The sequence below is a fragment of the Phoenix dactylifera genome, chromosome 5 (genome assembly GCF_051530095.1).
Source record: "Phoenix dactylifera cultivar Ajwa chromosome 5, Ajwa_hap1_PhDact_Kaust_v1.1, whole genome shotgun sequence".
NCBI classification, from domain to species: Eukaryota; Viridiplantae; Streptophyta; class Magnoliopsida; order Arecales; family Arecaceae; genus Phoenix; species Phoenix dactylifera.
In genome coordinates this window covers 11,806,555-11,833,481 of record NC_143194.1, presented here as the reverse complement: position 1 = coordinate 11,833,481, position 26,927 = coordinate 11,806,555, and the positions used below count along the sequence as shown (strand labels likewise).

The following is a 26,927-nucleotide window of genomic DNA, read 5'->3' as shown; positions in this document are numbered from 1 at the left end:
ATTAAGGATAGAGAAAAAGTAGAATTGGTGAATAATTTGAAGAGGATTGTATCTGCTTAGTAAATTGGGCTAGATCATGTGAACTAGGGTTGGCCTATTCAAAGTTGATTGATAGAGTTGGTGGAAATTTTGATCAATTGAACCTATGATTGACCAATTAGAAATGGAATTAAGTAAAAGATGGAGCAAATTAGGCTTGGAATGACTCAAGATAAGTCGAATTGAAACACAATGGGTGAATTAGGGTTGAAATTAGTAAAAATGGGTTGCTTGATGTAATTGGGTGTGATCAAGTCCAATTGAGAGTGAAATTGATCAATAGAAGTGGGATGAGATGAACATTGACCAATTTTGGACTAATTGAAGTCAAAGAAAAGAGATTAGCAAGATGAAGAACTACAAGAAAAAAATAAGGAGTTTTTGATTTTGAAGCACAATTTTTTATTGATTTTTAGGTCTAAGAGATTTGGAGCGATACTCGGGATGTTTGTACATATTTAAGTAGCTCAAGGCTAATGATATATTACTCTCTCTTGAATCAAGGACTCTCCCAAATCTACTATCTCCAAATCACAACCCTAAGAGCATTGCTTGTTCTTTGTTCCACGGCACATGCGGCACAAAAGTATAAGAATAACATGTTGGCATTTAATTAATGAATATATTATTTTAATATTTATTTTTAATATATTATAGTTAACAATATTCAAATATTTCTAGTATCAAATAATATTTTCATTAATGTAGCACAAAGAACATAACAACAGCATATTTGGCATTCAATCATTAACTAGTGTATTTATTTTTTGACATTTATTATTTTAATATTCATTCCAACTATATTTAAAATATGAATTTTTGATATAAAACAATACTATCTTTGATGTACCACTGAATATAACAATAATATATTTGGCCTTCAATCCAATTGTCTTCCAATAGACAAGGCAATTTTGTCCAATTTATATAATTACTTTTGAATCTCCTTATTCCAGTCTTCCATCCAAATTTCGTTCAGGCAAAACCTTGGGAATAATAACAGATTCTTATCAAACAATATTTGGGTTTATTCCATCAATTCATGGAGTATGGCAAGGAAGAAATTATTCCACTTCTACTCTTCCAAGCACAGCCTTAGGGTTATTGTGCAATGCATGAGAGAGTATTGAATGTTATCCAACATTCTCATTTCACCACTACATGAATCCTTGCAAATATCCTCTGATTTAAACTTGTTCTACTTCAACCACAACCATCTCTTTCCCCACTAACAAGTTGCAAACATGTACATTTATCCTAGGGGTGCAAATGGGCTGCGTCTGAGCTCAGGCTTTGCATAATTTAAAACCAGTCTATTCTAGATGGAAATCCAACGGTCGTAATCTTCTCCAGGCTGAAATAAAACCCTTCTCGGGTCTTTTCTAGAGCCGTTTCGGTCTTCTTCGAGGCATCCCCAAGAGACTCTCTTTCAGCTCTTGGAAGCAAACGCTTAAAACCCCTCGACTGCTCCCTCGGAGAACAGCCCGAATCAGCAATGGCGTCCGATGCTTCAGCAGCCCTGTCAGGTCTCGCGGCTTTCCCCTCAAGAAAAGATCTTCTTTTTACCCGATTTTTATCTCTCTCTTCCGATTTTTCTCCTATTTTACCGGTTTCTTCTTCCTAAAGTTTATCGCTTTTGATATCAGTAAGGCAGAAAGTTCAGAAATTTCTTGATGCTGCTCGCACGGGGAACCTCGATCTCTTCAAGAGTGAGTTGGGCTTCTTTTTTCCTTATGGTAGAAGCGTTTCTGATTTTTCTGAATTTTATTGGTCATCTCTTGATGCTTTTGGTATTGTTATAGCGCTGGCAATGCAGCTAGATGAAGGGAAGGGGCTGGCGAAGACGGTGGCTGACGTGAAGGATGCGAATAAGAGGACGGCGCTCCACTTTGCGGCGAGGGAGGGGAGGACCGAGGTTTGCAAGTACTTGCTCGAGGAGTTGAAGCTTGATGTCAATATGAGGGATGATGATGGTATGACTTCATTTTCTGAACGTTAGTAAGCTCTCGTATTTGTTGGAATGCTAGTTAGATCAAATTGAAAGGTATGGGCTTTATGAATCCCTTGTGCTTCTTCTCTATCAGAAACATACTTTTAAAAGAAACTTTGGGAATTTCGAGTTCTGATGATTAAGTGAGAGTAAAAAGATGCGATATGGTTGGAATGTTACTATGGAAAGGACAGAACCTTAAAGAGTACTCAAAGGACTAACTACTAAGACTTGAACATCTCAAGAATGTCTAAAATTAGTGAGCATCATGACTTATGATCTCTGGGCATAATTTCAGGTCTGTTTCAATGGTTTTCAAGCAGGGAATTTTAGTGTTAAATATGCTGAAATCCTGGGAGAAGGAGTCCTCCAAGGAGGCAATCACAACTAACCAAGTTACTATATGATTGGCTTCCTTGTCTCTTCCTCACCTCTTTGGCTTCTGTTTCTATCCTAATAGGAAGCCAATTCTGAGAAGATCTTTTCAGGCGATAAGATCTCCAGACATACAGAAATGCCTATATGTCCTATTCCAGTCCATAAAACTGCTGGAAATTTGTTTTATTTGAATTATTCTTGAGACATTTTTGTTTGGGATTTCTCATTTTATGAGCTACTTCTTTTCTTAAGGATTGGGAGGTGGGAAGGTATGTGCTTTGGGTTCCAAATTTTCTCCTTGCATGTTGGAGACAACTATCTCATCTTTGTTTCTACATATCCTCCTTGTTAGTTGCTGTGGAGTTGGAGTGTTCTTTTTTCTTTTTTCTTTTTTATTTTTTCTCCTTCCTTGATTTGGCATGTTGAATGCTTAATGTTGTATAATTTGATCTTGTAAACCCGTGTTGCTGTCCATATACTAACTCTGTGTTCCTATATCTACATATTGATTATTTATTAATTCACTAATACAGTATTACTATTACACATAATACATATACCAACAGCATACATTTCTGTTTGTATCAGATGCAATTAGGATGGAGTTGCTTTAAATTCAGAATATTAGTAAGTTGAGCCATACCTGTGACTTTAGTGTGCTTCCTGCTTTGAAAATCTTGCTTATAAACTGGTGTTTTAACCTTATGTTCTCTTTTTGGCAATTTGGTTTTCCTTCTTGATAATGTCTTGTCTTGCCTATGACTATCTCTTCTTTATTGTAATCAAAATTATGTTGTAAGGTTTGCTATTACTCTTTCATGTTAATGGGTAAAATGAGGACCTTATAAACATAATATTCATGATTGCCTGACAGGAGAGACTCCTCTTATTCATGCTTCTCGACAAGGGCACTTTCTCACTGCAAAGTATCTTCTTGAGCAAGGGGCAGATCCATCTGCTTCCAGTGAACTAGGCGCCACTGCTCTGCACCATGCTGCCGGAATAGGTCTGGTCCCTTTCCATGAACAAAGATTAGATATTAAATCTGTTTGGGGTTATTTCAGCATGACATTTATTTATGTACATGCAGAACTTATTAGATTACGACATCTCATATTAATGGAGTGCCCTTCAATTGAGGCTGCGATGCTAGTTTATAGTAGAAACAAGTCGTTATTACCAAATATTGGAATATAAAATGAGTTCTCATTTTTTCCCTTGTTTTGGGATGCTCCAGCATTCATATATATATATATATATACTCGTACATACATACATATACATATACATATATATATTCCAGTGCAAGGAAATCAAAAAAACTTTGCATGCTATAGCAAAACAAGTTGTGATCCTTACTTCCAAGGGAAAAAAATCTAAGGGATTACGTGTCTTGTGTGGTTGATATTAAACCCAATCACCAAAGAACAACATGCGCACACACAAAAGAAAAGAAAGAGAGAAATCTTCTCTTATACAGTTTGGAATTCTGGTTTCCAAGTATGTCTTTTTTGAGGTCAAGGACCATTGCTTTTTTTTTCTCCTTGTTGAAGAAATTCTTGGAAGATCATGTTTTATATATATTGCATTTAGTGAGAAAATAAAGATATCTTTTGTATGCACTGGAATTATGGTTTTCCAAGTTGATCTTTTTCAAGCCAAAAACTTATGCTTTTGGTTAGTACACTCACGGTAAATATGTTCTCACAAACATTCCATTTCATGCAAGTCCAACTTAGGATAAGTAGACTCATGGTGGTTTGATTTAATACAGTGCTTTATTCTATAAATTTGTGTATTGTGGTGATGCGACCATATATTTGTGAGGCATTTTTCTTACTTTCTTATCATGTAAAGAAAGGAGCCAGAATTCATGGAATAAGAATTGCAACATATCCTGTAAGTCTCATTCTTTGACAGTTTTATTATGAGAGAGTGCAACATAATTAAATTGTGATCAAAAGGCACATCTACAATAATTCTTGTTATGCATCTATCTATCTGCATTCTTTTGTGGTATGATACGCTTATATTTTATGCTATTCAGGCTCTAGATCACTCTATCTAGATGAACATATAATTTTCCGAACAAACTACTTTAGTCAAGATAATTGTGGAATATATACACCCTAGACATTGGATTGTGCATTTTGCTTTTGGCTGTACTTTTGGTCATGGCTGTTGGAGAACTGCTTAAATTTATAGTAGTAAGACTTTGAAAGGCTTTAACCATAGGGCTTTCTTTTTCATGATAAGAGGACCACATCTTTATGGTTGGATTCTCAAGTCAATATTGGAATCTGGTGATTTGAAAATGTAATACTACATTGTGTAATTTTTCCATGACAAAGCCTTGTTCAGGCTAGGATGTAATTTAGATCCTTGAACTCATTCCCAACAATTCTTAAAGCATATATGTGAAATTTGGAATAGAGGGCTGGGATGCGTTTAGATCCTTACAACCATTCCCAAGGTTCTTAAAGCATATATGTGAAATTTGGGTAGAGGTTTAGGCTGTTTTCCATCTTGATAAATTCTGTTTTATGTGGAGTTATTCATTGTTCCATTAGAGGCAGGAGTGTAGGTAGATATCTAGCACGCGCGTGCACACACACACACACACAGAGAGAGAGAGAGAGAGAGAGAGAGAGAGAATGATGGCTTGGCCGACTGTTGGTGGCAGCTTGCGGTGGTCTAGTGGTGGTCCAGTTGGATTTCCACTCATTGGAGAGGACAATGTGCCTAGGTGGATAGTAATCCAAATGATGGCAAGGGATGGAATGAGATGATAGGAAGGGGGGTACAGGAGCGTGATTGGGACAATATCAGTTATGGGTTTGGAATGAGAAGGGCACTGAAAGGTAGCCATGGATTTATAATTATTTTAGTTCTTTTGAGAATTAATATCTATGTGTTGCAAATTCAGAGTGAAGTTGTCAAAAAGTTAATCTTTCGAGCAAGCTCAGGTCAGGCCTATGGTCCAAAGAGTGGCTGGATTTCATTTCAGGTTTTCATATGTAGGCCTACCTTGGTCTATGGTGCATTAATTATAGTCAAGGTTTGCCCCTAAAACTATTTCCAAGTGTTCCTTGCATAGTTTAGGCTATGAAGGACATTGGCAAGAAGAGTTGATTCAACTTACATAGGTGGTGACGAGGGAAATAAAGAATAACTGAATGAGAGTAATGTAAAGGTATTCAAATCCCCATAACTTTTGGGAGGATTCTTCGTTAGTTGAGCTTTTATAGGTGGGCATTTTTATATATGTATTTACGTATGTATGTGTATATATTCTTCTTAATCTTATCACCTTGCTTTGAAGGTTGCTTTTCTGAAGGGTCTTAGTTCAACCCCCTACTTTTATAACTTCATCATTTCAGTTCTTTCGTTTCTTTTATAATCTATTACATGACTTCCTTATTGTATTTTACTATATGTATGCAGGAAACATTGAGCTGTTGAGACTTCTGCTTTCCAAAGGGGTTGATGTGGAATCACAAAGTGATGCTGGTACTCCCCTAATATGGGCTGCTGGTCATGGACAACAAGATGCTGTCAAAGTTTTGTTAGAACACCATGCTAATGTAAGCTGGATATAGACCACTAAATTTTATTCCACCTCACCGTTTTTATGATTGTTACAATATGTTTATTTTATATGCCTTTATATATATATATGTATGTGTATCTAGTCACATGCTTGTATATATAGGTGTATGAATTTGTGTTTGTGCGTTTATCATTAGAACATTTTAGTCCAACTTGTTATGACACATGACCTCACCGAAAAAGCGCAAGCTAAAATATTATTAGTTGGGTTCCTAGGCCCTTCTTAAGTATCCAAGACCTCCCCAACACAAATTCATTGTGAGGCTAAATACTTGCCTTCACGGGTTAAGCTTTAGTTTCTTGGCAGGGAAAGAGTCCAAACACCAAATACTATGATTGGCCCATGGTCAGCTGCAAATAGGCGCGTGCTACAATGTCTCTTAGCCATATGGGTGATGGGTTGGGTTGTTTTTGATATCATTTGTAACAACCTATGACCTCACCCAAAAAGTGCTAATCCAAAGGTATCTTTTGTGCTATAGAGGGACACTTAGAAGGTTATTATTTGAAACCTTGATTAAAATTAAAGAGTTTTGAACGTTCCTAGTCCTTGCATGTATTTTTGGGTTATCAGAGAAGTAAGTTATTCCACTGATAATGTCTGAACAAATAGTAATACCGAACAATGAAAAGAAAAATGAACTTTTGTAAAAAAATGAATGCCATATAAATATTGTTATTAAAACAACAATATTAGTGTAGCTATTTTATTATTGATTTTTAAAACATGACACAAAAATCTTCTCTTCTAGTTAGTTGAAAGAGGTTGCAAAGGGCCATCTTGAATTGCCTAACACCCTGACCGCTCAAACTAGGGTCTTGTTTATGTACCTTCTTAAGTGCATACGTATGGCCTTACTAGTAAAAGAAAAGAAATTATTAAATTGCTCAAGTTTTTTTCTTGGGTCAAAAATTTGTGAGGAATAGAGTACAAGAGTGCAAGGGTACATGGACTCAATATCTCTATAGTGATGCATTGTAGGCTTGATTGCGTGTTGGCGGCACCACCTCATTATCTAACACCTCCGTGGAGGTCGTGGTCTCGAGGTCATGATAGCCGCCTCGATGACCCCTAAGGCCCAAGACTTGCCTTACAGTGAGCTGCCAATCATCAGAGAGCATTGTCAATAAAGAAAAATAACACTACTAAGGACACTATAATAAGACTTCATAAACATGACAACGAATTATAGGGAAACGGTAACAACTTATTAGTTCTCCCTAGGGTCACAGAGGGTGGACCGCCTATACAATAAGCATTCTTCTAGGATTTATCTTTAGTAAGACTTCTTCTGTAACTAGTTTAGCTAGAGACTTTTGACCTTGAGATTCTAATCCATCAAAATGATATGAGATGCGAAAATATTCAACAATGGAACTAGAGCGACTTGGCTGGGGGAGAGGGGTGGGGGGTGGGATCATTGCCCACTCTTGATCAAAATTGGCCTTAAAAGCGCCGCCTTCCGGCCGTTCGTGGTCTTGAGTTTGCAGGGATCATTGACACGTTTGGCCCACAGTATCGGGATGGCGACCTTCTCCGTGGAGGTGTTCGATAATGAGGTGGTGCTTGTATCACTTAATGATGTCAAACCATTTTCTGCATTGCCACAGATATTGAGTCCTTCTACCTACAAACTAGACACAAAATATTTATGGGCCTCAATTACAAAGATTAATCTACAAGAGTCAATCAGCCTACAAATTTCGAACAAGTCTCACTGAGTCTTCTGAAAAATCATCAATATCTTTTCGAATCAAACTAAAGTCTCGTGGATCCTAGATTCTTCAAAATCTTCAAAAAATTATATCTCAACTGTAGTTGGAGCATGTATATTGATTTCACAGTGAGTTCATCTGTCAATTAGACTTCAACTTAACAAGTTTTATGGATATCTTGTGATTAACCACCTTTCCTTATAGAAAATAAAGACCTTTACGATTTTGGCCTTTTATGTGGTTAGGGATCTAGCAGTGTATATAGTAGGTATATTGCTGCATAGAGATGGAATGGTTTCAGCAAAATCAATTTCAAGGTCCCATCAGCTTACATGTACACATCAGCTCGCATGTACTTGTAAGCAGTAGCTTCATACTTAGCCTCTGTGGTAAAATAAGCAACCATCAACTGTTTCATGCACTAGCACCCTGATCCCAATGTACAGAAAGATGATCTGTCTTATCTGCTTTACTTTGTTCTAAACATTAAAATGTCCTTGTGGCAGTACAATATGTTTCCTTTGGGAGAACCTTTCAAAAATTTGATATATTACTTCTAGTTGAGAACGAAGGGCTACTCATTAACTTGTTGGCCACTTTCATAAAATGGAGTTATATCAGTCAAGCATATGTCAAGGTGCTTTCCCTAAGAGATAGTTGCTTTGCATCCCAAAAAGTTGTTTTGCTGTTGCAAAACCAATACATATTTCAAGCAAGATATTAGCTCATCTTCATTCAAATTTGGTACTTTATTGCCAAGAACATAGTGGCATTGTTCCAAGGTTTTATTTTCAATCAGTGTCGCAGAACTTTCAGAATAACATCTTCTAAATATGATATCATTTACATAGACAATGGGAACCATATGTCCCTAGGTAGTCCTTTAATAACTGGAAAGGGTGATCTTGACTTCTTGTGAATAGAATTGGGCCAAGCATACAAGGACTACTTAAGACTGCTCATGAATTTCTTCAATTGAAATACTAGATAGAAAGCTGGAGAAAATCTGGTAGGAGGATCCACATAGACTCTATGGATGTTTTACTATTTGAAAATGAGGAAGTGCATATTTGACATCTAAGTTGCAAGAGGATTATTTTAGGTTTGCTGCAGAATGATAATAACCATACTGATTTCAACGTGGCCTATAATGAGAATCTCTCAAAATAATTGACTCCATAAATTTTTTAGTAAAAGCCATTTGACCTAAGTTGTGCCTAGATTTCCTCATACGAAGGGGATAATATGGATGTGGATTTTATGTGTTAAATAACCGACAATACTTGGAAAATACAAAGACAATATGAATGATTAATTTCTAACTTTTAAGATAAGGGAATTGAGATGCTTGAAGTTTTGCGGTACTCTGCTGTACAGTCGCAGAGCATGGGGGGTGGGGGGCGGGGCTTGGGGGCATGTTCCCCCTTGGCCTGTAGAAGATGCCCATAGTCCTTGTGCTTTTGGCAGCAGAAATGGACCCAAACAACCCCCTAGCACACCATCTCTTAAGGTCCCTTGACAGGCTTCCTGCCATTTCTCTCCTCTTTTCGTCTCAGTGGAACGGCCCACAGGCATTATCTATAAAAAAAAATCAAAAATATGTAATTAGATTTTTCATTTTATCCAAAACCTTATTAGTCCACTTCATTTTGAATGGAAAACAACATAGAGGGGTACCATTTCCCTGCTCCCCCCAACTCCAGCCATCAATAGTTCGAAGCCTTGCTTTATTTTACTGTATCTCATCACCCATCAATTCCCTAAACTTACCACCTAATCCCTTTTGTTCATTTCCCCGAACAAGCATGATCCAGACAAATGCTGCTTTGCTTTATATCTCAAAAAGGTCAAAGGACTAAATGCATGTAAAGAACTGGTGTCCCTACCATCCCTAAGGTTTAGCCATTGTCTACTGCCTCTCAAAATAGCAGGAATCAATCCTTGTTCTCCCTTTTATTTTTTTCATTTCATAATTTATCTATAAGTTAATTGATTGCTTTGCATCATTCATGAAATATTGCAATATTTGGGTGGTTGTAGCCCTTTAAAGATGGTGCCCTTTCATCCTACAAGACCATGGATTTTTTTAGGGTACCTAATGTTGCCTCTTGAAATACTTGCCTCTTTGTATGTCGATGTAAAGTGGAATCAGATAGTATGATATAACTGATTTTGGTTTTTTTGATAAAAAAATCTATATCCTGTTGGTTGTTCAAAATACTACATTTTATATTTAGTTGAACTATAATGAGACAACCAGGCAATGATTTCAAACCTTGAGAAAATGTGGAGGATGATTATAATGCACAACGAAATTGTAATTGAAAAAATTGTAACTGCAACATATTCTATGAATGGAAGGTAATGTTGATGAATGTATATATTTGAATTGACATTTTAAAAATTTATATTTGACGTATGTTTGTATTAGAACAAGATTGTGATTTATATCTAAGGAATATCCGCCATCCTAGAATTCCAGGTTCTGTCCCTGCTCATGTGCAGTAGTTGACTTGCTTGGTGCTTGCATTAAAGTGGTATTTTTTCACAAGTCAAAACTTAATATCCATGTTCAGCTTTTGGTCAAATATACCTCCATGTAAATTTAGACCAATAGCAACCACAAAAGGTTAAATTTAGATCTCCATTTCCCCCTTAGCTGAAGTTTCTTATTCTAAAACATATTCATGTATCTCCTCTTCTGTAAAAAGAGAAGAAAAAGCAAAAGATAAATCTCTGTGATGAGTATTGGCCTCTTAAAAGTGGTTTTCACATGAAGTAGAAGGGATTCGTAGGAAAATAACTTCTTGTTTCTCTAAGGAAATGATCTGCATCCTTGCCTTTTGTAAAACTACCCTAACACTTTTTTTATATTGGATGATGTTCTTGTTTCTCATTTATGTGCAAAATAATGTTCACAGTTAGTCAATAGTCCAGATCTCAAATGGATAGCTAATTATTTCCTTCCGATCCTTAAATTTCAAATAAAAACCAATTCTGTATGAAGCTTAATTATCTCATTCTAATTAATTGGCCAATAAAAATAATTAGATTTTTTTTGTCTCCATCTATTTATATTTCTACATGTTGAATAATTGATAAATGCTACTGTTCTTGAGCATGATTCGCCATACCACTTTGTATCGGCTGTACTGTACAGATGGTGAACCTATACTTAGTATAGGGGGCATATCGAGTGTTGGTACCGTAAACCGACATATACCAACAGTGCACTAGCATGGTATCGGTATAGGGTACTGAAATTGATACTGTGAACCATGATTTTGAGTGATATGTGATTCTTAGTAGTTTTCTTCCCTATTACTTGTATTGAAGCAGTTAGTCCTTCATGACTTTCATTCCATCTTTAGCTTCTAGTCCACTTTAACTTGCTCTATGGACCAATATAGCTGCAATGGTCTATGACAGAAATTTAATTTATCCCAGTCCAATCAAAGCCTAATTGCAAATATACGCTACTTTATGGCTTAAATAAAAAAAGGAAAATCCTTATGACAACCTCCCAATAAATAAGTCTAGCACACTTAGAGAGTTAGAGTATTTGGTACATTTTTTTTATGTGCGATGTTTCTTCTTCCTCACATTTTTTTCAGTCTTCTTTTGTCTAAGCAAATTCATCTTTTAACTTACACTTTCTATCTTAACTTTTGCAGCCGAATGCTGAAACAGATGATAATATTAGTCCATTGTTGTCAGCTGTTGCAGCTGCATCGCATCCATGTCTAGAATTATTAATTCAGGTATGTGAACTCACTCTAAGTAATCAATGACATGCACTTGTTAGAGGTTTATGTTGTTTTTTGCTGTTGGAGATCTACATCCGATGAAGGTGGCAACTAGAAATGTGTTGTTTTTCTTTCAAGTCTTTGCTTTGCATGAATATATTATATGGTCAAAAGGCATCATCTTGCTATGATAATGTGAAAGATTTAGCCCCACTAAACAAGCTGGCCTTTAAATTCTAATGCCTTTCTTCTTACTTTAATCTTTCTTCTGCTAAATAGAGAAAAATAGGACTAAGCTGGAACGTACGCATGACCACTAGTTCTTCCAAAATTTTCTTGTCCGTTCTCATCTCCCTTTTGCTTGTTGCAGTCTCATTTTTAATAAAAACACCCCCTTTCGCTATCGTCACATCACGTTCAAAAGAGATGGATTGGGATATGGATAGGGATGTCGCTTGGGCTATGGTAGTAGAGATCTAAGTTGACACTACTCCTAAGGTAAAAAGTGGTAAGCTAAAATAAAATGTGTTGATTGGATTGTTGAAAGATTCTTACAAAGTACAAATTTTGTTGAAAGATTCTTACAAAGTACAAATTTCACTTATTTATACGAAACATAATAACTACCCACTTTGATAGTTACCACCCATGTCAGGCCTCAACTCCTGGCAGTTCTGGTAACTGATGCCAATTGTCCTCCCACTGCGCATGTCTGTCAGAGCAAACTAATCTTTACTACTTCTCAGAGCGATTGACATATTTAGTTAGCTGAAATCCTTATTGTATCTTCATTTGGCCTACTTTATATTGGTGCCCTCTTGGTCATTCTTTTGTATTCAACCTCTGGTGTGCTTGTCAGCTACCATACGATGTCCATTTGGTCTTCGCTCTTGGGATGTTCTCCTGAAACCCATTATGTCAATTCTCACTCCATCACGTGGCCAATTAGGCACATGTCTCCCACATGTTGGTTTGAACAAGGATGTGGTGTAAACAGAGTCCCTGTAGGTGGACTGCCTGCAACTCAAGTTGCATTGCAGCACCACTTATAGGGCTCTAAACAGCCCCTTAGTGGATGTCAATAGTCATCATCTAGAACAATTTCATATGGAGAATGTAGAAACAATATTATTACTTCTGTTAAAGGATGCACTAATGAAATGCATGTCTTCCCAAGATAAATAACTAACCCAAAATGTTGATGAAATTTTGAATACCAATACAAATTTTGGTAGGAAAAAATGGATCGCCTTGGTCTGCAACTACACAATTATAAGTTATATAGCAAAATTTGTCAATTAAAGTTGAGACCGAAGTGAGTAATATCGAGACATTAGTCTTCAAAAGAACTCTATTTATATATCTTGCAAGTTGCGGTCTTAGGAAGGCCCACCTGTACATACTGAGATCTTTATTATCTCATATGCATCAAGTTTAGGAGAGGCTGACTTATATGGCTGAGTGGAAGGGGCCATTGGAGAGCATATAGGGGGGCCGTGTGCTATATATGGTAAGATTTGGAGATCTATAAAATCAAAAGATTGAAGTTTGACTGCATGGCCGCGACCTTTTAGAAGGCATAACTTTTTTGCAGAAATACCAAATTTCATGATATTGTATTCATTTAGAAGGAATATTTGAGATCTATAATTGATATCTCACACCCAGTGAAATTCGAACAGTTCCTGAGTAGAAGAGCTGCTGAAAGCTAAATTATAATGTATAGTGACAATTTTCTTCTGATTTTTGGAACTTTAGTCATATTTGGAGTCGTTTAAGAGTAATTAAAATAATTACTATTTCTTCAATTAGATTCAAAGGTTGTGATGTCCTATAGACAGAAATTTTTTATTTGTGCTTTATTTATAGTATAGATTAGTTTTCTGCACATACTAGCATATGGACACATGTAATGTATGTTAGATTAATATGATATGACTAAACACCTTGTTTTCTAATATATTTTTGAAATTTTAGTTGCTTTTATTAGCTTGAAGACAAGGATTGGATTTCACTTGTGCTGGTCCTGTACTAACTGGCTCTCAGTACTATTGGGGCCGGTACATGTTGGTTTCATGGAATTGGGCAGATCGACCCGAACCAATTCGTACCATTTGGTACCAATCAAGAAACCTTTTGAAACCGCCTCCTTCTTTTTGGTGTTTCTCACCATTTGAATATGGGAATAACCAAGCAGAGGGAGTGTTGAGGTGAGAACAATGAGGGATTTCTCAATTAGGAGTTTGGATCAGCAGATTTGAGCTATAAGTAAGCTTCTAGCTTGGTGATGATCTCCCTCCCTGACTTTTTTTTAAAAGTTTATCAAAAATCCAATGATAAATGATATGGAATTGAAGAAATAATGTAGCTACATGTTGTAGGTAGATTTAAATCAGTACACTCATCATATTTCTGCAAAAATAGCATAAAAATAATAAAACACAAGAAAAAGGCAAAAGAAAAATCTGGAGTGACCTTGTCAATATAGCATGAGATATGGTGTGTACCATACTACCTGGCCATCTCTATGCACCTGTACCTTGATATATGAGTTTGTGCTTCAAGCACAACAAGGCTATTCCATATAATATGGCATATATTACCCTTTCTTTTTTACTCATTTTCAAATATTTTAATGGTTTTTAAATCTTTTTCAGTAAAAGATCTCAATCCCTTTGTTGGAAATTAAAATCATATATTAATATGTTTTGATTCTTGGTTAAAGAACACATCTAATGTTTGGATTCTTTAAATTAGTCTGTAGTTCTCTGTTGTTCTTTTTCAATAGCCAATAGCTGCAAAATATTATCTAGATGGGTGGAATGGTTCTACTTTTTGGTTCCATCGGAAATCTGTTTGTTGCAATCAAGGTCCGCCAAACCGGATTTTTTTTTCAATGTTTTTTGAGTTTGAATTAATGCTATTCAATGTTTTTCAAATTTTTCAATGATTTAAAGTATAATTTGATGTTTCTATGATCCCGATACATCCTAAATGATGCCTCTTAATGTTTTAGAGAGATGCAAAATATAAAATGATTAGTGAGATGTTGCATGCTAGAAGAAGCAATATGAAATATCCTAAAATTAATTAGTGAGATACAAAAAATAAAATATTTTAGTAGGATAGATTGTGTGGATCATCCATAAATTTACAACATATCATGAAATCATGCCAACATCGAAAATTTTGGCACAGCCTCCCTTTATTTTGGAAATTTCTTGGCATTTTTCGGCGTTGAAAAAGAGAGAGGAGGAAATGAGGTAGGAGAGGGGAAACATACCTTGTTTTGGGTTGGATCCTCCTTGAATCGTTCAAATCAATGTGATTTTTGGCCCGAGAGAAGGGGGGCGGGGTTGAAAAAACCGTGAAGGCTCGAGAAGACTTGGGAAGCCTTCTCTGGCCTTCCCACCCCTTAAAAAGGAAGGGGGAGGGGGGAACCGGTTCGGGGCAGGTTTCGAATTCCACAGCCGAATTGACCCGGTCCCATGCCAATTCGGTAGACCCTGGTTGCAGTAAAAGATATTGGCACAATCCACCTTTTTCTGTGAATGCGCCTTTTCTACTTTGTGATACAAGAACAGTTTTAAAAAATGATCCACCTTCAAGATTTACAATAAGCTTTGTGATCTAAATCTGCCAATTGGTATCACAATTTTCCAATATAGTGGATCTCAAAACAGTAGATTCAGATACAAGAAAGGTCTAAAAAAATGAACCAGCTTGCAGATATACAATAAGAGAAGATAGTTTGCAAGACTTGGACATGACAGAAACCTACATCAGTTAGGGGCTGAAAGGCCTCTCTACTGCTGTTATTGGGATAATGGATATGGTAAAATTGTCCTGTGTCAATTTGTCCCTGCAGTCCTGAACCAGACCAGCAGGTTCATCGTCACTAACCAGCAACAGCCACATGTTTAGGCTGTTTAACATGAAGTACATGGTGCAGCAATTGTGGCTCTGGAAGCCCTTGTGGAGGGTGCAGCAAATGGAGCTGAGTAGATGGTGAGGATCACATGGTATGCTTGGTACCTAGGATTGAATATAGAATTTACTCTATGTCAGGCAATGAACAAAACTAAATAAGAATCATCCTTTAAACAGCTGATGCCATATGTTCATGCTTGATTAGTTAGTATTTAGCCAGTTGGTTATTTGTACAGAACTTTTTTATTTTTCTATTCTTCATTTTCACTTCTGTGTCCTTCTGGGAGAGTGATATTAGCAACTTGGTTGTATCAGTGCATTCTTTGGTTGTATCAGTGCATTCTTTGGTTCTAGGTCAGTGGATATTGTCATAAACTTTTTCTCTGTTACATTTACATGTTTAATCATAAAAGATCAAAGTAAATTATTCAATTACTAACTTCATGTTTTTCTTCTGTGAAGGCAGGTGCTAGTCCAAATATTAATGCAGGTGGAGCAACTCCATTGCATGTTGCTGCTGATAATGGAAGCATAGAAGTTATTGATTGCTTATTAAAAGCTGGAGGAGATCCTAATATTTGTGATGATGTAGGTTACTTCAGGTCTTTATTTATGTGCTTAAATTGACGTATTGAATATTATTACTCCATTTTAGATCCATGAAATGCACTTGATCAGCATTTGATATACTCAATAGTTATGTAACATGTTTTCTTTGTTATTTCCTCAGTATCACACATGATTGTTTTAGCTGTTCAATGGTGTGTCATTGTTGTTGACTAGTTGTTATACATGAAATTATGGTTACCATCAAGCAATAAAATCAGTGTCAAATTAAAGCTAGTTTTTCATTCACACCAAAACTTCTAGTTGTTTTGATTAACCATGATGCGTATGCAAAAAGTGAAACTCAGAAGATTATGCATATTTTTTATCCCATTATATATTCTTTTTCTCAAGCATTGAGGAACATAGGAACAAATATTACACCACATCTTATGAGGGTTTGTATCGCTAAAGACTCTTCCTGAGGGGAATATTTTCTTTGCAATGTTGCAGAAAGCAAGGTTGTCTACCTTTATGAAAGAAAGTGTTTTTGTTTCACCTGAGAAATTTCAAACACATAGATTAATACCTAAAACCTGTATTATAAGAATGAGGGATAAAGTCTCTTTCATTTGATAAAATGATTCATATACATTTTCTTCTCTCCTTTAGAGTACATTTCTCTTCATTTCTCTTGTTTTCTCCTTTTATTTTCATTTATTTGCTATCATTCGATCCATCTCATGGTGGGTTCTGAAATGGTTAGTCAAGTTGGCATGTGACACTTTCATGATCCAGTTAGACACCATCCGTTCAGGAACTGATCTTATGTCAGCCAAAAAATTTGATAGCTTGATTAACCTGAGAATGATAAATCTATCAGATGCTGTTATCCTAAATTAACTATTTTGGTGGTGGGGTGCGTTCATGGGTGAGGGGCTAGAATTGGCTTTTTTCTTATTCCAACCAGCCCCAGTTATTCACACCAAACTTAACTAGGTCCTAAAATTACCCTCCCCCACTGTGTTTTCTTTTCTATTTCCACCTTTATCCCTTCCGGCCTTATCACCCCAACCAACAACTCAAATTGCACCAGTGACTTGGCTTCATCCTTGCCCCTGAAGGTCCTAAAATTACCTCCTCTGCATTTTCCACTGAATGTGGCATGAGTAATATCACAAGTTTTGGTGGGACAGCTCTGCCTTGATCTTATACTCGATGTTGCTCAGCATCCTTGGATGCAATTTCCCTTCCCTTCATCTACAATTGAAGGCCTCATCCTTTCCTTCTCCATCTAGTAATGCTGCTATGCCTCCTTTCTATTTTTACTGTTCCTTCTGTTCTTACTGCAGTTTATGCAAAAAAATTTCTTTGCTCCAGACCTCTTTATTTCTGACTCCACAGCTAGATTTTCTTTGGCCTTATACCTGATCTTTACTCTGTTCATGTAGCCATCACTAGTGCATGCTTTGGGGGAACACCACTTCCTTCTCAATTGAAGGCTGTGGATCTAGCAGAACCCCTGCGTCCTCCTTTGGTCAACCCTCCTTCCCCTGTTCCTTCTGGCAAAATAGCTATGCCCCTTCCTTGTTGGTTCTTGACCATCTTGCTAGGGTTTAGGGAAAGATTTCCCCCCTTTTCCTCCCTTCCATGTTTAACTCAGCCACCAAATTTGCTCTGCTCTTACCAGACTCTGTCTTAGTGGCTAAAGCCATGCATGTTGTGGTGGAACATATCATTCATACTATGAGTTATTTCAGGAGTATTTTATAGTCCCATCTTAACTAAAAAGCACATTTAACCATTCATCTAATTGTTTTCAGGAATAGGGCATTTTAGCTAAATGAATAACTTCTTAATGAACAACTTCAGGTGGTACAACTATTCTTTGTCTGCTATTTCTTATGCTCAGACCAGTTGGTGTCAATCTTTATTTAGTTTTGATCCGTCAATGTACCTATACTCAATTCTTCCAAGGGTGGTGACACCGTTTTTTGGGTACTAGGGTGGTAGGGCTTATGATCCTCTGAACCTCATTATCTCCATCACTTTCTGTCATTCTACACCCTACTGCATCCCTAATATAAAACTTCCAAAATATGTAATGACCATGATTAACTGTGTGGATGCTTGATACCTAGAATGCATAAGTGAAACCTCCAAACCATTTCCTTTCTAGCTTTGTGCAATTTAGATGTTGTAATATGCAAATAATGGTGTCAGCTCTCAGTTTATATGGCTCGTTATACATGTTTTGCATAGATATATGTATGTATGTATATAAGAAATTTAATATTGCTCATAGTGCAATATTATGTAATCATACAAAGCCTCCATACTTGAAACAAATTGCAAAATAATTGTACTGATAACTTGTAACATAGCTGAGGATCATCTAGTATACAATGTGTACCTAATATTATAATTATTTACATTGTTCTTACAGTTCCTCTACCCCTTACCCCCTTGTTTGTGTGAAGAAGGATGACAGTAATTTAAGGCATCACTTAATGAAAAATGGGGGTTATATCTCTCATATAATATCATTTTGTTATTTTTTTTTAATTAACAAGGGAGCTGATAAGCTTTTGGATATATTGGAATGTTAAGGGAATGGTTTCACAATTTAAGGGTTTGAGATAATGATGTTGTATAAACAGATTTAAATGGTCTTGCATGAGAGGAAAGTAGAGATGGATGAAATGTTGTTCTTCATGGGTGTTTAAATTTACATCCTTAGCTTTCATCAAAAGATGCTTCAGGTAATATCAATCTTTATCATTTAATTGCTATTTTAACCATTTGTGTCATTGTTGTTAGACAGTGAGATGACATCAATAGTTGAGAAGAGTGATGTTCTTAAAGGGGTGGGAATTGTTGGACATCTTGGATTTACCATATATTCTAAATGCAATCATAAGCCATCATAACAAAACAAAACCAATATCAAGTTTTAACAAATTACAGAAAATGCTGATCCTGGACACAAGTAGATGGTAGGTAAGGTAAGTGGAAAAACAATCACTAGAGGCTTGTGAACATGTAAGGTCTGGCTTGGACTGGAGCATGGCAAAGTAAATGGAGAGGCTTGCATTCAAAATGTTTGTAACCCTTAGTGGGTAGAAATTGGAAAGCAGGATTCTAAGGTTGACACAAATTAGTTTAGTAGTTAGTTTGGATGCAGCTTTTTGATTTTAATTGTAATCTGCGAAGTTGCATCTATGCAGTCAGCATTCTGAATGAAATTTAAAAATATCACTTTATAAAGTTTTTCTAAAGGTAACTTAAGTATCCTTCGGATTTTTCCACATTATTCTCTATCTTCAATATTACTGCATATAAACTCTGCACTGTTTGATAATTATGTACACACCCTCAACAAATTTCAGTCGATTCAAAATAAGAAGTTCTGCCAGTTCTATATTGTCAAAAATAAGGAATAAATTGCAAACACTCCTTCCCAATAGCCATTAAAAGTGAGTCAAACGTTTAAATGACTATTTTTCCCTTCTTCTCCAACTTCATCTCCTCAATTTTGTCACCATTTATCAAGCAGCTATTGATGATTCAAGACATTTTCTTATGGTCACCGCTACCAAGGATTAACAAAGGGTGGATACTCTCATCTTGCAATCAACCCCAGTTAAGAAGAAAAGTTGACATCAGTTAACTGTAGGACTCCCTTTGCAAACAACCTGATTTATTAGGGGGCACTTATGATGCTTTTTTCCTGAGCATGTATTTGCTAAGATTGGGAGGATGTTCATAAAGAACACTATGTCCTATTTTCTGCTTTCTTTATTTCTTTCTTTCTGTTTTCAATGCAGGATGGTCTAAAGCCTATACAAGTTGCTGCTTTAAGAGGTATCCGTGGAGTTGTAGAGATTCTTTTTCCATTGACATCTCCTGTTCCGAATATTTCAAACTGGAGCATTGATGGAATAATTGAATACATGCAATCTGAGGCAAAGAAGGAACAAGTACATCCATGAATCTTAGTTTTCGTGTAATGTGAATTTGGAAGCTTATGCGCATTTGAAAATTATGTTTTCATTAAATCTCTGTCTCTTTCTTCTCTCTGTTTCTCTCTTGCTCCCATGCATACACTCAAGCAACATAAAATTCCTTATTTTCCAACCTTATATTCTTCAGTTTTAGGTTTTGTATGATATAAAGTGAAAAGTTTGTTGGCTTTTCAAACTTGTTGACAACTTCACCAAACACTCGCTCTCTCTTCTCTCTCTCAATGTGTTCATTGGTGCTTGTGTTTCTGCTAACAAAGTTCATCCTGTAGGAAAATACGAAGGAAGCTATCTTGCAAAAAGGTGCCAATGTACAAAAACCGGAGATTATTGAGGTGACACTCCTACTTTATACTATTTTAGCTCTTCCATGAGTTATTAGCATAACATGAACATGTGTAGTTCTCTATCACCATTTAATTGGATTATTATCTTAAATTCTTTTATAGTATAAATGATAATTATAAAGAATATAAACAAGACCATTCCTGCTAGTATATTTGTTGATGAATTTATCTATTTGCTTGCAGTTCAAACTTCAAAAAATTAAGTATTTAATTGATTGGTTTTGTATGTTCCTTATGATCTTTATTGACGTGCAAGCCAGTTATTTTTGTAAAGTAGGCATGGTCACATTATCATTCGATGGTTGCTTAAGCTTTTCTTTTTTCCAGGTTAATAATGGCTGATCAGAATCTCTTTGTAGAATGAACCGATAAATCTTGCATCAGGCTTTCCCCAAATACTTGTGTTTGACATGCTAAAATTATTCTTAACTTGTGCAGGTGACACCTGAAGCAAAAAGGAAATCTCTGGAAGCTAAAGCAAGAGGCGAAGATGCCTTTAAAAGAAAAGACTATCAAATGGCAGTAGATGCTTATACGCAGGTAGCTCCTTTAGCAATATAATCTAGATGTGTGCTTACACATTCAAATGGTTGTTTGGTTTTATTCAAATTACTTAAAGCAAGAGTTATTGATATAACTTGTGCTCTAGCTGAAGCACTAGCCAATTACAGAAACTTGCACAGCATACAATTACCAGTAGCCTGCATAAAGACATCTGAAGGGATAAAATTGCTGCAGATCCCTGAGAATTCAAAATACACTCGCTAAGATTCAAAAGCCAGTTGAGTCTTTTGAAGCCTAAATTGCCCTCCTTTTGCGCCGAGCTCCTGGTTTTCTGCTTGAGCCGCATCTCCTGCCTGTGCTTGAGTTTGGTATGAGTTGAATTAGTTTGTAGTTAAATTTGGATATATCTGCCCTGCGCCCTAACAATGTTATACGATACCTGAATGAATTGTAAGTCATGAAAATCCGTGAGCATAAAAGCCAAACAGAGGAAATATAAGGAAAGACAAAAATATGAAGATAAAAGATTACAACTTTATTAAAATTATCATTACTAGAGTGTGATTTGGCACATGCAGTCCTAGAGATTATTCCACTATTATATTAGGTTGAAGAGTATAAATGAACAATTATGGCAACATGGCTAATTATGTTCAAATCATATCCTAGACGCAAGAAGACGTCCCAAAAACCATAGCTGCTAAAGATTCAAGGATTGGACTTAAAGTAGGAAAAATAGATATTCTCCTCCTGAGACCTAGATGTAGCCATGGTATCAGAACTGTGCATCTTAATTGTCAGATATTTAATATTCATGACTTTTTGATCCTTTATTAGCTTTTATTGTTAATTTTCTAGATGTCAAGTCATCATAGTTCCTAAAAAGACAGATACTATTTGATAACACATGCTAAGCCACAATGCATGTATATCGTTAGCCAAATTGTTCATACTTTGAAGAGTATCATATGTAAATTGGTTGCCACTCGGTCCAAGATAATCCTCTTCGATTTATTCAATCTCTTAATTCCTATCTATTTGATCTATCTATTCGAGAGTCATTCCTATTTGATAATATGGCATTGTAGTCGGCATAATATAGAACGAGAAAAGGTGAAATGAGGTGATCAATGCCATTGTAGCAGTGGTAGAGATTGAGGGGCTGGAGGAACCATGTGCTCCCCTGGCTCCAGAAATATATAAACATGTGTGCATGCACACGCATGCATACACACTCTTGTCACCACTAAAAACAAGACTAGGTGAATAAGTTGATCAATGCTATTGTAGCAGCGATGGAGGTAGGGGGACCAAGGGACCATGTGCCCCTCTGCACCAGAAATATGAATACGCGCACACACACAACCCTGCATACATACTCGTAGTCTCCGCTAAGTAAAACAAGAAAGGTGAAATGAGGTGATCAATGCCATTATAGCAGTGGGGAGTGCTCCCTCTCTCTCTCTCTCTCACACACACGCACACATGCTGATCATGGAACCTTCAAGACATAACCAAAGGCACTGACAAAGGATCACAAGTCTTTGGTTGGAAGATGCTAGTTCTTAGTTGGTGTTAATCTTGTTTTAGTCAATTTTAGCGTTTTGATTCGTTCATTTATTATTTTCTTTTAGGTGAACCCCTCTTAGTTATAATTTCTGGGGACTAGGGACCATATGAATTTCTTAGGGATGCTAAGTAAACATAATGGTTAATAGGGTCTTAGATTAAATTTGCCACTTATACCTATAGAAAGTGGTTGGCCATAGGGTTTGTTTAGAGGGATACCATGATGAATAAAAGAATGTTGCTTTCTTCTTCACAGTCTTCTCCTCCTTCATGCGGGACGAAGCTGGCTTGAGGCCTTTGGAATGAGTCTGAGAAGACTTGTATCTTCTCTGACCTCTCTTTTCTTTCTTTCTCCCCTTATTCTTTGAGCCTTTCTTGCTGACTCTCATTTCCTTCCCATTCACCTGGACGTCGAAAACCCGAACCCTGAGGTTGTTGACATATCCTGTAGCAAACAGCCACCAGCTTTGTTGTTACCAGCGGTTGGTCTTCACCAGGTTGCTGCCAGCCTGCCTGCAGACCTGAAACAGACCTGATTTGGTCCAGAAACAGCCAGGAGCAGCCATTCTGCAGGACCATGCTGTTTTCTTTGGAGTTCAGTCATTCCTTTGATCCCCAGTAATGCCTTCTTCAATCTATCTAAACCTGAAAAACTAACCAGCCTGTGCAGTCCCAAGATTATCCTTTTTCCAGGCCTTTTGCAACTTGCTGTCATCCCTCCACCTAATCAGCTTAGAACAGCCCCTTTTAGTTATTTTCTGGATCACCACCTAAGTTGACCAAAAACCTGTTGCTGTTTGCTGAATTTCTGTGTCTGTGGCTTCGCAAGATTGGTCAGGATGATCTTGGTGCATCTTGAGGAACTATCTCAGGTTCCTCAAGATCACCACCTAAGATCACCAAGCTTGAACTCTTTGAATTTTTGTCACTTGCTGGAATTTGCAGGTATTCTAATTTTATGATTGCCTTAATAATTTGAGTTTGAACTCATCTTAAATTATTCATAGCATGCATATTAGGTTATATAGAAGCATTGTCACTGTTTTCTGGCTATTTATTCCCCTAAGTAGTCTTATTTTCTTTCCTGTTGTTAGCAGTTCATTTCATTTTATTTCATATTTTTGCCGTTGCTTCTTTCTTCTTGCATCAGCACCATTCTAGGTGAGCATATAGAGTTCCCATTAGGTATGCCCTGCTTCACCCCCACTAAATAAAACAAGAGAAGGTGAAAGGTGAACAATTCCATTGTACCAGTGGTGGAGCTGGGGATGCCCAAGAGACCTTTGTTATTTCATATATTTTCAGCGCGTGTGCAGGTCCCCACTTCAGTTCACTGCTGTTCGTGCCTCCCAAGCACGTTTTGTTCTGTGCCTAAGGGATCCTCCTATGCATTTTGGTGGGCAAGAATATGCCCATTAGTCCCAGGTTTCTCTGGGCTCACTTAGGTTTTGCTGCCATGTGCGTAAAGAGAGAGAAAATCAATGTGCTCTCTGCAAGATTTGAACCATATGTTACATCACACCTCGCCACTGCACAGTTTTCTCTCCCCCTTTTGTCCACATATCTTGATTGAATCACTTTGGTGGTTCCTTGCCTCTTTACTTCCAAAACTCTGGCACCAAATGTCCCTGCCAATTCCCGATATTCTAAAGTGCCTCTCTCCCTCCATGCGCACCACCCTCACCCCCCAAACACCCCTATAGTACATCTCTCTCAGGGCATGTCTCTCATGTCCAAGTTCCGTCAGCACTACAGGGATACAGTTACAGACAGCTTCATGATATATCTTCCCCAATCCCCATCACAAGATACATGTCATTGTCTCTGTCTGTGGGCTTCATATCCATTCTGTGGACACCCTTGCAAAAATGATTTATACAATCTTTAAAGATTAGTTGTTATTATGAATACAATGATAGCAAAAATTGCACAAATGTCCATTCTTTTCCTATATCTTTGTAGGAGTGGTTTTTTATTACAGGTTCTCATCCCCACTTCAGTAAAATCCTGTTGCAAGATTAAGGAAAAGATATAAGAAGATAACTTTAACCTAGACAATAAGATGATGAAGGGTGAACAATTAAAAAGAAATAGCGGAGGAAGCTAGATTTATGTTAAAAAGTAATGCCTTATGTATAATGGTGGCCCCCTACATGAGAACGCTTGCTCTGCCCCAGAATTATAGGATTTTTTTTGTTTCTATGAAAATGAGTTATGGTAGAAAAGATTAATTCTTTGTATTACAGGCTATTGATCTGGATCCCAATGAAGCTACTTTGCTCTCAAATAGAAGCCTTTGTTGGATACGTCTTGGACAAGGTGAGTGCGCCTTGGCTGATGCCAAGGCTTGCAGAGCTCTGAGGCCAGACTGGCCCAAGGCTTGCTATAGAGAAGGTGCGGCATTGCGTTTATTACAAGTAGGTTATCTCTGCCATTCCTCTTACTATGCTTGTTCAAATTATTGTGCCAGAATATTTATGCCATCCTTTTTATTCCAGCGGTTTGATGAGGCAGCTAATGCCTTTTATGAAGGTGTGAAGCTTGACCCTGAAAACAAGGAACTTATAAATGCTTTCAGGTACTGCTTGATGTAGTTTCTTTTGCTTGCCATCCTTTGTTGCTGACCAGAAAGGAAAAATCAGAAAGCGCATCTTGCTTGTAGTTTGAAAGTCCGTTACATTTTTTTGTTATTTTATAGCCAGTTTCCAATATTCTATCCAATAACACACGTACAAGGAGTCATAGTAATATGACATGAGAACCACTATATCATTAGAAAAAAGAAAAAGATTCTAGGGTGTCAATGCGCTAGGCCATGCCTAGGACTGAAACCAGCCTGGAGTTTATGTCAGGCCCTAGCCTGGCTCGCCCCATCCAGGTGCAGGGTACCGGACCCGAGCCTAACCCCAGTCGGGATTTTTGGTCCTAGAATGGATCAAAGCCACCATTCCTTTTCTACCAAAATTCCATTCTGGAATTATTTGGGCTTCCTAAAATCAGGGCTGAGTCAGGCTTTTGGGCTTAAAACAAGAATTCAACCTGAGCATGTTTTTTTCTGGGTCAGGTCTTTAGGCTGCTCGGGCTGACCGGACCGATCAACAACCCTGTATTATTGACAAGTCTGAGAAATTGATCTAGTTCTTGACCTTCAAGCTGCTATTTTCAATATTAAAATTTTCACTGAATCTTGTATAATGCAATAATAAAATTTATTTTTGATGAAATGTTAAATAATTGTTCTTTTAAAAATCTTGCTAAGTAAATATTAGGATATAAAGCTACTATTGGTGCAGTTGCTGGAGAAAGTTGTTCTGCCATGTGATGTCTTCTTATATCATCTTTATTATCACCAAAGAAAATCATCATTTTTAAGGAAGACAGGATTATATCATTAATTCATATTGTGCAACCATGACGAGCGAGCCTCATCCCAATTGTTCAGGTTGGTGTTTCTGAATCTGTTGCCAGTCATTCCTAATCCTGGACTGCATAAACTGTCCCAACCAGTTATCTATCATTTTCAAAACTTTCATGGATGTTTCCATACTTTCTGGATGCAAAAATATGCAAGTGTTTTTGGAAATAGCACCATTAGCTGACCATACCAATTGTTTCAAATCCTTACAACTGTGTATTTTGTCCTAAATCTTTCTTATTCATAACTTTGGAAATACTCCAGCCTGGAAAGATATCTTGTTTCAATGAAACCAATTCAGTTCTTCAAACTTGCCTCCTCACAGTGCTCATACCAGCACCCCAGGCCCTTACCCAGCATAAATTTCAAGCTCTATATATGGTTCCATTTCTGTTTATACTTAATCCAAATTCTGCACGGATAATCATACTATTTGTTTTATTTTTCACTTTCACTTTAGTTATAAAGTTTCGATTTAGTAATAAAGTTTACACACGGATTTGGTCAGTTGGATGGACAATTACCCCAGTTCTATGTTCTGAGTTTACTCTGACCTCTTAAGTGACTTTCGAAAACTACTGTAAAGGTTTCAAATATAGGGTTCTGCATGCAACTTTGGCAGTTATAAGTATATTTCTCGTGATGGTTCTTGTTCCTTAAATTTACTTTTTCCTCTTCACTTCATCAGGGAAGCTGTCGAAGCTGGAAAGAAATTTCATGGCACGGACCAGCAAAAACAATGACATTTTTTAACTGCGAGGACCTGCTAGGATTGTGAAGGCTTCCTGTATTTTTCTTCCGATGCACACTTTTTTTGAAATTTCTTTTTACAAATCTGCCTTTGTTTTATGTCCTTGTAGGTGTCCCTTTTTGAGGTGGAATATAGGCATCTTGAAATTACTATGAATAGAATGTGTGAAAAGCCTGAGTGGTTTATAAATCTGTTTGGAAGTAGCGAATGTATAAGTCCATCTTTAGCAGTTAGATTTCCTCCTCTCCCCACTCCTCTCTCTTTGGTTTTTGACATGGGTGTTTTGGGGTGATTGGGTAGGTGTGGTGATGTTTCTGGAAGTATGGATGTGACTTGATAATATAATTTTCAGAAATGTTTGCCCA

The 26,927-nt window shown here is 36.9% G+C and overlaps 1 protein-coding gene across 4 annotated transcripts; it reads left to right on the top strand.

The window, feature by feature from the left end:
- The first annotated feature begins 1,417 nt into the window (after nt 1-1,417).
- TPR10 (ankyrin repeat family protein) lies at nt 1,418-26,927 on the top strand. Of its 4 annotated transcripts, XR_015986981.2 has the most exons (14): nt 1,418-1,565; nt 1,686-1,748; nt 1,842-2,012; nt 3,282-3,413; nt 5,852-5,991; nt 11,407-11,493; nt 15,871-15,996; nt 19,782-19,934; nt 20,249-20,311; nt 20,762-20,863; nt 20,995-21,195; nt 24,643-24,790; nt 24,895-24,974; nt 26,500-26,927. XR_015986981.2 is itself a non-coding variant. In XM_089930681.1 (13 exons), exons 1-12 carry the CDS (start codon nt 1,535-1,537, stop codon nt 24,932-24,934), a joined length of 1,284 nt encoding a protein of 427 aa, XP_089786807.1. In that variant the 5' UTR covers nt 1,418-1,534; the 3' UTR covers nt 24,935-24,974; nt 26,500-26,927. The 4 variants fall into 4 exon arrangements, 2 of the variants coding, with proteins under 2 accessions (XP_089786807.1, XP_008802839.2); XR_605546.5 differs by lacking the exon at nt 20,995-21,195; XM_089930681.1 differs by lacking the exon at nt 20,995-21,195 and having other exon boundaries at nt 24,867-24,974.